Source organism: Hypanus sabinus, chromosome 5 (genome assembly GCF_030144855.1).
Source record: "Hypanus sabinus isolate sHypSab1 chromosome 5, sHypSab1.hap1, whole genome shotgun sequence".
Lineage (NCBI taxonomy): Eukaryota > Metazoa > Chordata > Chondrichthyes > Myliobatiformes > Dasyatidae > Hypanus > Hypanus sabinus.
In genome coordinates, this window is record NC_082710.1 from 12,860,908 (window position 1) to 12,873,135 (window position 12,228).

A 12,228-nucleotide genomic window follows, 5' to 3' on the forward strand; every position below is an offset into this window, starting at 1 on the left:
GTGTTATTTCATTTTAAATGTCAAACGGGTTTTGTGTCAAACGAGTTTTGTGGTTTTCTGTGCGAAATGGGTCCATATTGGCTCTTTCAGTGGTAAACGCTGCCGACCCCTGAGCTAGGGCTTTACTCTTTGGAGAGAAGGAGGATGAGAGGAGACATGATAGAGGTGTACAAGATATTAAGAGGAATAGACAGAGTGGACAGCCAGCGCCTCTTCCCTTAGGGCACCACTGCTCAGTACATGGCTTTAAGGTAAGGGGAGGGAAGTTCAAGGGGGATATTAGAGGAAGGTTTTTAACTCAGAGAGTGGTTGGTGCATGGAATGCACTACCTGAGTCAGTGGTGGAGGCAGATACACTAGTGAAGTTTAAGAGACTACTAGACAGGTATATGGAGAAATTTAAGGTAGGGGGTTATATGGGAGGCAGGGTTTGAGGGTCGGCACAACATTGTGGGCCGAAGTGCCTGTACTGTGCTGTACTGTTCTATGTTCTATGCTAAGTTCCTCCAGCATTTTGTGTGTGTTGCATTAATTTTTTTACCAGATCCTATTTGTGAAGGCTAGTTAGCACTTCCCAATTCTACAAAAGTCTGTTCAAATGAATCAAGAAGAGTGACTCTTATGAGATATCCTGTCCAATGACATGAACCTTTCAATAATGCAGTTCTTCAGTTTGAGTACTTGAATCTAGTCAACGTCTATGATCACTGATACAAGCTTATATCTATTTTCTATGATAGCCACCAAATCCAGCTGCAAACGTGAGAAAGTCTGCAGATGCTGGAAATCAAAAGCAACAATCAGGTTAGGCAGCATCTATGGAAAAGAGTAAACATGTCGAAGTTTTGGGCAGAGACCCTTCTTCAGGGCTGACTACAGAATCCTGTGACTTAGCCAAGAAGAATACGATCATGTTTTCAATACCATTTCAGTGCTTGTATCCTGATTGCAGCTTTGAATTGTGTCCCAAGTGAATTCCCCTCACATTCTTAAATGCAAATTTATTCCAATGGTTACTCCTCAAAAATTACATCAACCACATTGAATAGTTTTACCAGTATGCAAACCAAGTGATGGCATAATGTCCAAAGTGAAGAGGTCTGACGAAGGGTCTCGGCCCGAAACGTCAACAGTGCTTCTCCTTATAGATGCTGCCTGGCCTGCTGTGTTCCACCAGCATTTTTGTGTGTGTTGTTTGAATCTCCAGCATCTGCAGATTTCCTCGTGTTAGGTCTGAAAGTTGTTTCTTTTGTCAGTATCTTTAGCAGAACCACTTGCTCTTTGGTTACATGTGATCCATCTAACTGTATGTGATACATGCACAGAGATGCAGTACTCTAACACTGGGAATCCATAAGGGAGGTGGTTGGGAGAGCACAGTCACCCCTTTCAGCCAAATTTTAAGAGATAACTGTGAAGTATTATATGCAAGAAGAGAGTAACTCAGTTTTGACTCCAGCCTGCATGATGTCACATGAAATTAGGTCAACCGTAGACTAGAAAGACTCCTCTTCACCCTCTGCCCTCCTCCATGATGAGCAGCATTGAGAATAGCATCAGCTGAAGGTACACTCTGGGTGGTTTAGCACTACAGATGACTAAGTGTTTAAGTACACACAGTAAGTCTAAGACTACAGCAAGTGCTGAGTGAATCAACACTAGAGATATACATTTCTGACTTCATCCTCACCAATGTACTGTACCTGTTAAAAGCACATTCCCAGTATGACAGTTTTGATAGAAATACCACATTGCCCTTGTGGAGAAAACATACTGATCTTACGCAAAGTATTCTCCCTATAATGTTGTTCAACATTATCACAGTAATTTATTAGGCAGAATCAGATAAATCAGATGTGTCCTCTTAAAACTTGGTGACCATAAGGCACTGTACAAAGTTCAAAATAAATTTACTATTCAAGTACGAATTTATCAACATATACTTCCCTATGATTCATTTTCTTGCGGGCTTCACAGGAGATACAAAGAAATACAACAGAATCAATGAAAAACGACATTGGAGACCATTAATTGTGGTAGAATTGTTTTCCTTGACCATCTATAATTTCACAATTCAGCATACCTCTCACCCTTTCATACCATCAATTAAAATGGCTCAGTGAGGAATGTAGAAGAGCCTACAGAAGGAATACCAAAAAATCAGGGCCCAATGCAGCAAATATGCAACTTACCATTACATGCCAATCTAACTGCAATAGAAGATTTTAACGGACTTTTGTGATTCCACAACCAATTGCAGCTCTGCAGTCCCAAAACTTTCAGTCGTGGGTGACATGCACCATAAAACATTTACAGGAGGAGGTGGAGGCTCCATCCAGGAGCCTTAGGTCTCACACCACCAGATTCAGGAGCAGCTTTTACCCCTCAAACATCAGGTTCCTGAACCAGTGTGGATAATTTTACTTACCTCAACTCTGAACTGATTCCACAACTTATGGACACACTTTCAAACACTCTATAACTCATTTTTTCAACATTTTTATTATTCAGTATTTGCATTTTTTTTTCTTTTGCACATTAGTCATTTGTGTAGCTTTTAATTGATTCTATTGTTTATTTGTGTCTACTGTGAACACCCACAAGAAAATGAATCTCGGGGTAGTATACGATGACATATACATACATTGATAATGAGTTTACTTCGAGTCACAGCTGATCTCAACACAATGACCAAAAGCCAAAGACAATGTCGAAGCATTTGTTTCCATCTTTAAACAGAGTGGATAATCTTAAGATTCATACCATCACAAAATGCACCCTTCAGATTCAGATTCATTTATTTATTCACATGTGTATTGAGTGAAATGCATTGGTTGGGTTAACAAACAACACAGCCCAAGGATGTGCTAGAGACAGCTCTCAAGTGCTGCCACACATTCTGGTGTCAACATAGTATGCCCACAATGTTCAGCTGAACAACACAAGCAACAGCAACAACAAAACAACAAAGCAAAACAAGTCCTTTTCCTCTTTGCCTTCAGCCTACGGTCCACGGCCCAGACTCACAGACATCAGGTGATACATTTCACGCCCTTCGATGTAAAGAAACAGCTACAAGCACTGTGTACTGCTGAAGACTAGTAAAGCAGCCATAGCTCTAACAAGTTGTTCCAATACAGTTACAAGCATCAATGAGACAACATGGGAAGTCTCCCTGTTATGTCTTGTCCATAAAATGCAAGACAAACTCAATCAGGCCATTTCCTGTCAATCATCAGCTATCTGACAGTCAGTGTTGTTGACAGTGCTGTCATGCCTCACTCAGTGTCAAGTAACCTGCTTCCCAACACTCTATCTCAGTGTGTCAATGCCACACAGCTGCAGATATCACTGCCTGCATTCAAATAAGATCTAAAGAGCTGAACTCCTGAGATGTGATGATTGCAAATTCCCTCCACATCAAAACATTATTTACCCAAGCATAAAAGCAAGCAGAAGTGGTCATATTGCTGAATGGGCATCTGGAATAACATGAAGGAAAGTGGTTGAGGTTGATAGGACATTGCTGTAGGAGTTCCCCAAGATGGTGTTTTAAGCAGAAAGATCTTCATCAATTACCTTCCTTCTATCACGGGAAGTGGTAATATCTGGTCATGGTTGCACTGAATTAAATTCCAAACACAGTCCCTTAGTGAATAAAGCAAATGAAGAACTTGACAACATCCAGATGCAAACTAACAGTGGGCAGTAATAATTGTGCCACACAAATGGCCATCCTCAACAATGAACAAACCACTAAACCAATTCAACATTCTGGTGTTTTCCTTTGACCAGAGACTCAGTCAGAGCAACAACAACACATATTACTACAAAGGCGAATAGGAAATAGATATCCTGTGGTGAATGATTCACATCATATTCGCCCAAAGTCTTTGCATCATCTGCAAGTCACAAGTCAGAAAAGATATATTCCTCATTGAACTTGGAACTCTGAGTTCTACAATGTTGAAACAGGTACTTTGACTCATTAAGCCATCAGTCAACCATCGACACTAAAGCTACAACTATTTTTATTGTATTAGCTTTGGTTATCACTGGAATATTAAAGCACAGAGTGAATTGCCTTATTTTACATCAAATCAAAACAGTGAGGTTTGTGTTGAGCAACCTGCAAGTGTCACCACAGTTTAAGCACCGCCATAGCATGCCCACAACTTACCAAGCGTAATTGTGTATTTTTGGGAGTGGAAACTGGAACACCTAGAAGAAACCCACACAGTCAATGTGAGAACATACAAACTCCTTACAGATAGTGCACACTGCAGTCCCATCAATTTCTTACACAATAGAAGCATTTTAGGGTGGCATGGCAGTGCAGTGGTTAGCACAACTCTTTACTGTATCAGTGACCAGGACTCAATTCCCATCGCTGTCTGTAAGAAGTTTGTACATTCTCCCCATGACCATGTGGATTTCCTCCGGGTGCACTGGTTTCCTCTCACAGTCCAAAGACATACCAGTTGGTAGGTTAATTGGTCTAAGGTAGGCTTTTATTGGCTGGAAGAAAGCACAAGCAGCAAGCGACCACCACACAACCTCCTGGAGACTGAGGCCGGGGCTGTGCCTCCAATCACCTTTATACCAGGGTCTGTGGGAGGAGCCACGGTCAGTGGGAGGAGCCACAGGAGTAGTCGGGGGGTGGGGTGGGGGCGTGTCCAGACAGGTATATGTAGTTCACCACATGGTCATTGTGAACTATCTTATGACTAGGCTAGGACTAAATAGTGAGTTGCTGGATGGTGTAGCTCAAAGGAAGGACCTTTGATCTGTATCTAAATAAACAAATTAATTTTATAGTGGCAATTAACATATGACCAATACATATTTGGAAGTGAGAAGAAAGTAGAGAACCACAAAAGAAAGCCATGTAGTCAGAGAGAACATACAAAACGCACACCGACAGTGCCTGAAGACAGATCTGAATCTGGATTTTTTGAGTCAGGAAGCAAACACTCCACTAGTAGCAGCATTGTGCCAGCTGTACTAACTGTGCCTCTGGAGAGGAATACAATAGTACACAGTGACACTGTCAGGGCAGAGAATCCCATTTAACACAGAATATCAATCAACTCCCTCCATCAACCAGAATCCCAACCCTAATGCAATAACATACATGACACCTAAACTGCAGTTTTTCCACTAAAAACACAAAATACACTGCAGATGCTGGGGTCAAAGCAACACGCACAACAAGCTGGAGAAACTCAGCAGGTCGGGCAGCATCCACGGAAACAAGCAGTCAACGTTTCGGGCCGAGACCCTACGTCAGGACTGAAGAGGGAGGGGGTAGGGGCCCTATAAAGAAGGTGGAAGGAAAGGGTGGGAAGGAGAAGGCTGGTTGGTGCCAGTGAAAAACCAGTAAGGGGTAAGATCAAGGGGTGGGGGAGGGGAAGCAGGGAGGGGATAGGCTGGAGAGGTGAAGAAGGAATGTAAGGGGAAAGCACTGTGTAGTAGAAGAAGACAGAATCATGAGAGAGGTGATAGGCAGCTGGAGGAGGCAGAGGGAAACTGGAATGGGGGAAGGGAGAGGGAGGGAATCACCGGAAGTTGGAGAATTCAATGTTCATGCCAAAGGGCTGGAGACTACCAAGACAGTATATGAGGTGTTGCTCCTCCAACCTGAGTTTGGCCTCATCATGGCAGAAGAGGAGGCCATGTATGGACATATCCGAATGGGAATGTGAAGCAGAGTTGAAGTGGGTGGCAACCGGGAGATCACTAAAGACAGTTTTGACAGATGCTATTACAGTCCAGACCTCTATGAGGGTAAGCACTTTGAAATACCACCACCATAATGTTTTCCTCTGTCAAATACCACAATATATAAATATATTATTGTTGCTCATTATCATGAGGTCTAAATTAGGGATGGAATACTGTTTTGAGAGTGTGAGAACAAATTGGGGATATTTTTCTTTAAAAATCTCACGCACCCTGGTAATTTTGTGCATAGATTGTTAATTAAATTAGTAACAACAATCATGGATTTTTTTAAAGAAAAACAACATGTATTCATTGTTTCACTATTACAAAAGTAATACAGTAATAACACAGAGAATGAAATAAATGAGGTGTTTTAGAAAACCTGTTCAAGAATTATTAATACTAGTCTTTTAAAAAAAACATTTTGGAATAATAACCATTCACTATCCAAATACTGATGTGCACACCAGGTCTGCAAAGGCATCAAAGGTAATAGGGAAATGGCAGGAGAACGGGGTTGAGAGGAAAAATAAATCAGTCATGATCAAATGATGGAGCAGTCTTGATGAGTTGAATAGCCTAATTCTGCTCCGATGTCCAATGGATATCAAAACGCATCATCCGACATCACATGTTCTTGCAACCATCTAACTGATGCCAAGCCAGCGTGTAAAATTTCCTAACAAAACATCTCACTGCTCTCGGGTTGTGAAAGATCATTCGCAGCTTTATTTAGCAGTAAAGAGAATCATTATGTATCTTGTTATTGGGAGCCACGATAACGTAGCAGTTAGTGCGACACTATTGCAGCTCGGCGCATTCCGGAGTTCAGAGTTCAATTCTGGCGGTGTTTTGCAAGGAGTATTTGTACATCCTCTCTGTGGAATGCATGGGTTTTCTCTGAGAGCTCTGGATCCCTCCTACAGTCTAAATACCCGTCGGGCAGGTTAACTGGTCATTTTAAATTCTCCAGTGATTAGATTAGGGTTTAACGGTGTTGTGGGGATGCTGGGATGGTGTGGCTTAAAGGGCCAGAAAGATCTATTCCACACTGTATCCCCAAATATTGCAGGTGGGGTTTAAAGAATTGAGGGACAGAACTACATTCTGCATGCCAACAAAATTTTTGCGTGCCACTTTGGGCACACATTCCACTGGTTCATCACCCCTGGAAAGTTCTGCAGTTTCCTACTCAACGTAAATGCTTTCACTAAAAAAGACTGCAGCCATTGAAGGTGTTCACAACTAAATTTTCAATGGCAATTGTAGCCTGACAGTAAATGCTGATATTTCACCCTTCTAAATGAATAAAAATATTATTTCAATCTAATCTATGTACTAAATATATCCTGGGTGTTTTGACAAAAAAAAGGGGAGGGAGAGATTTTAATAATTTAAATAATTCATGGCAAAAGGTTGTAAAACAAGGAATTAGTTAGTGGAAATCTGCAAGTTTCTTTGAAAAATGCTGGAAATCACTAAACAAAAAATCTAAAAAAAACTCAGCAGGTCAAGCAGCATCTATTGAAAGTAGAGTTAGTACTTCAGGTTAACTCTTCTATCAGGACAAGGAAAAAGAGGAAGAGAAGCAGTTTTAAGCTGCAGAGAAGGAAGGATGCAGTAGGTGGGAGAAGAGAGAACAGAAGGTACATCTCGGATAGGGTGAGGCCTGAGGTGACACAGCCATATGATTAAAAAGGGTAATGGGAGAAACAAGAGAGCGACAAAAAAAAAATGAAGACAAAATAAAACTGAAAAGCAGATGACCATGTTGCTGAATTCTAGTACCAAAAAAAAGATGCAGACAATATCTAGCAAAACAAGTAGTGTCTGTAGGATAAGGAAATCAGTATTAATAATACTGATGAAATAACCAATCAGGAGAGCTGGTTGGTTCTCCTACAAAAAGGAAAAGCTCATCATTCACAATCACTGAATCTGCTATCAAGTCCCAAAGGCTGCGCCCGTGTTGAGATAGTAAATGAGATGCCGACGCTCAGGCTTGTATTGGGCTTCATTAGAATAGTGTAGGAAGTGTAGGAAGCCACAGACAGAGAAGTCAGAGGGGAAGTGGAATGGAGAATTAAAGTGATAGGCCACTTGTAAACTAAATGGGGATGTTCTTCATTAATCTTAATGAAGTGTTTCGTCCCAAAACATTGACTGATTATTCTTCCCCAAAGATAATACCAATGAAAGACTACTAAAATAATTATGAGAATATATGATTAGTTAGAGTGCAGGAAGAAGACAGAGGGCCTAAGATTGTCAAGACAACTGGTCACTGATTTCAGGAACAGTGGGGCGGAAGGGGGCTGGCAGTGAGGAAGAGCTCAGTGCACATGCTCCTACTTATGTCAAAAATGCAGAGGTTCAGGTTGACAGTTTCAAATTCCTAGGAGTGAACATCACCAATAGTCTGTCCTCATCTCATAATAAGATAATAAGAAATATGACGTGTCTCCTCTGACCCTCACCAATTTTTAAATGGATGCATCACGGCTCGGTACAGCAACAGCTCTGCCCATGACTACAAGAAACAGCAGAGTTGTGGATACAGCTCAGCACATCACGAAAAACCAGCCTCCCATCCATAAACTCTGTCCACACTTTTAATTGCCTTAGTAAAGCAGCCAGCATAAACCTACTTGTACATTCTCCTCCCCCCCCCCCCCCAAACTGGTCAGAGATAAACCTAAAAGCATGTATGATCAGGCAACAACAGCACCAGGGCCTGGTATGGAAACACTAAATCCCTTGAACAGACAAAATATTGCAAAAGTAGTGGATATGGCCCAGTCCATCTTGGATAAAGCCCACCCCCCCCCCATTAAGCACATCTGCACGGACTACTGTCACCATCATCAGAGACCCCCATCACTTAGGTCATGTTCTCTATTGCTGTTGCCATCATGAAGGTAGTACAGGAGCCTCAAGATTCATACTACTAAGCTCAGGAACAGTTATAGTCCCTCAACCATCAGGCTCCTGAACCAGAAGGAATAACTTAATTTGGCTCATCACTGAACTGTTGCCACAATCTATGGACTTACTTTCAAGGACTTTTCATCTGATATTATCAATGTTCGTTGCTCATTTGTTATTATTACTTCTTTTTCTATTTGTACAGTTTGTCTTTCCCACACTGGATATATGGTCTTTCATTGCTTCTATTATGGTTATTGGATTTGGAGTATGCCCACAAGAAAAGGAATCTCAGGATTGTATGTGGTGACATACAGTTTATGGACTTTGATAATAAATTTACTTTGAACTTTTAAATTCTTTGTATTTAAGTTCACATTATTGCCAGTTTGAAAAGGCCATTCAATTTTCACAGGTATATTTAAAATAACAAACACAGCCACTCGTGATCTTTTGCAGTTTATGATCAATGTGTTCCAAACCAGCAGCACAACAACCAACCACACATGTATAGTCCAATTTGAAATCTCTGATTTCAACACACAGAAGATTTTCATTCTATCAAAAATGCAGAGATCCTAATCCAGTCCCAAAGGCGAAAGGATTAGCTTTTCTCCATGCTGCCACAAAAATTAAACTTGCACATGCTTAATTTAAAGCTGAAATGTCAGATGTATTTCAGCTTTTCATTTTATCCATTAAATGTCATGACTCTTTTAATCCAGAATCATGATCTGCTGCCTTTTCACTGCAGTGGTAGCGGTTAAAATGTAACCTTAGTTTTTATAGTCATAGAATATTAGAACACCAAAATAGGCCCTTCAGCCTATCTAGTCTGTGCCAAACTATTAATCAGCCTAGTCTTATCAACCTGAACCTGGACCATAGCCCTCCATACCTGTCCCATCCATGTAACCATCCAAATTTCCCTTAAACATTGCAATCAAACCCAAATCCATCACTTCTGCTAGCAGCTCATTTCTTATTCTCACCACCCTCTGAGTGAAGATGTTCCTCTTAAACATTTTACCTTTCTTAATCCATGATCTCTAGTTTCAGTCTCACCCAACCTCAATGGAAAAAAGACCCCTATTTATACACCTCAAATCTCCCCTCATTCTCCTACACTCCAGTGAATAAAGTCCTAACCTATTCAACCTTTCCCTATGATTCAAGTCCTGGCAACAACCTTGTAAATTTTCTTTGCACTCTTTCAATATTATTAATATATTTTCTGTGGGTAAATGACCAGAACTGGATGCAATACTCCAAATTTGGTCTCACCAATGTCTTATACAACTTCAACATAATATCCCAACTCTTGTCCTGAATACTTTGATCTATGATGGCCAATGTACCAAATGCTCTCATTACAACACTATCTACCTGTAAAACCACTTTCAAGGAATGATGGATCTGTATTGCCAGGTACCTCTGTTCCACCTCAATCCTCAGTGACATATGCTCACTATGCAAGTTTTACCCCGGTGTATCTTCCCAAAATGTAACCCCCCCCCCCCCCACATTTGTCTGCATTAAGTTCCATCTGTCATTTTTAGCCCATTTTTCCAGCTGGTCCAGATCCTGCTGCAAGTTTTGATAGCCTTCCACACTGTCCACAATGCCCCCAAACTTGGTGTCATCTACAAATTCACTAATCCAGTTTATGATATTCCCATCCAGACTGTTGATATAAATACCAAAGGACAACATACCCAAAACCAAACCCTGAGGCACACCACTTGTTGCAGGCATCCATGGAGAGATTCATACAGCAATCATCCACTACAATTCTCTGGCTCCTCTCACAAAGCCAATCTCTAATCCAATTTACTACCATGTCTTAAATGCCAAATTAAAGAACCTTTTTAACCAACCTCCCATGCGGGACATTGTCAGTAGTCTTTCTGAAGTCCTTGTAGACAACATCCATTGTCCTGCCTTCATCCATTTTCCTGGTAACTTCCTGGAAAAGCTCTATAAAACTGGTTAGATACTACCTACCACACACTCAAAGCCATGTTGACTATCCCTAGTCAGTCCCTGTCTATCCAAATACTTATATATATCTTGTTCCTCAGAATACCTTCCAATAATTTACCCAGTACTGATAACCGGCTCATTGATCTATAACTTCCCAGCTTATATTTAGACCCTTTCTTAAACAATGGAACAGCATTAGCTACCCTCCAATTCTCTGGCACCTCACCTGATGCTAAGGATGTACTAAATATCTCTGCTTGTGCCTATGCAATTTTTGCATTTGCCTCTCACAAGGCCCAGTGGGACACCTCGTGAGGCCCTGAGATTTATTGAAGATTTATCCATCCCAACTTGCTTCAAAACAGCAAACACCTCCTCCTCTGTAATGTGTATACAGTTCATGTTTCCCCACTGTTTTGCCTCATTTCTATTGACTGTGTCAGCCTCCCAAGTAAATGCAGATATTAAAAAAAAATCCATTTAAGATCTCCCCCATCTCTTTAGCACCATGCATATATGACCATTCTAATCTTCCAAAGGACCAATTTTGTCCCTTGCAATCCTTTGCTCTCAGTATAGCTATAGAAGCCCTTGAGATTCTCCTTCACCTTGTCTGCGAGAGCAACATCATGCCTTTCTAAATTCCTTTTTAAGTGTTCTCTTGCATTTCTCATACTCCTCAAGGACCTCATTTGCTCTTTCATGCCCTTATCTGCTATGCAGCTCCTTTTTCTTAACCAGGGCCTCAATCTCTCTCAAAATCCAAGGTTCCCTAAACTTGTTATTCTTGCCTTTTATTCCAATAGGAACATACAGATTCTGCATTCTCAAAATTTCACTCTTGAAAGACTCCCACCTACTAAGCACACCTTTGCCAGAAAATAATCTGTTCCAGTCCACACTTGCCAGATGCTTTCTGATAACATCAAAATTGGCCTTTCTCCATTTTAGAATCTCAACCCAAAGACCAGACCTACCCTTTTCCATAATTACCTTTAAACAAATGAGATTATGATCACTAGTTGCAAAGTATACCCCTACGCAAACTTCTGTCACCTGTCCTGTCTCATTCCCTAATAGGAGATCTAGTATTGTACCCTCTCTAGTCGGGATCTCTATGTATTGATTAAGGAAATTTTCCTAAACATATTTGATAAACTCTATCCCATCCAGCCCTTTTGCGATATGAGAATCCCAATCAATATGTATAAAGTTAAAATCACCTATTAGAACCTTATATTTCTTGCAACAATCTGCAATCTCACTACAAATTTGCTCCTCTAAATCCCACTGACCATTAGGTGGTCTATAATATAATTCCATTAACATGGTCATCCCATTCTTATACCTCAGATCCATACATACGGATTCAGTAAACAAGCTCTTCACTCTGTCCTGCCTGCCATGACATTTTCCCTGACTAGTAATGTCACCCACTCCCTTTAATCCATCTCGTTCTACCACATCTAAAACATCAGAACCCAAGATTATTGAGCTGTCCCTCCTGCAACCAATTTGCACTAATGGCTACGACATCATAATTCCATGTAGTGATCCATGCCCTTAACTCATCTGCCTTTCCTACAATACTCCTTG

At 40.9% G+C, this 12,228-nt stretch overlaps 1 protein-coding gene across 8 annotated transcripts in view; it reads right to left on the bottom strand.

The window, feature by feature from the left end:
• The window catches only part of LOC132393927 (single-stranded DNA-binding protein 2), a 319,942-nt gene that overhangs the window by 247,362 nt on the left and 60,352 nt on the right, over nt 1–12,228 (bottom strand). Inside the window, exon 1 of one of the 8 annotated variants that reach the window (XM_059969380.1) lies at nt 10,527–10,626. The exons of the other annotated variants lie outside the window; for them this stretch is intronic. Within the exon in view, the coding sequence (XP_059825363.1) occupies nt 10,527–10,600 (74 nt within the window). The 5' untranslated portion in view covers nt 10,601–10,626. Of the gene's footprint in view, nt 1–10,526; nt 10,627–12,228 lie in introns of those variants that run through there. 8 annotated transcript variants of the gene reach the window in all.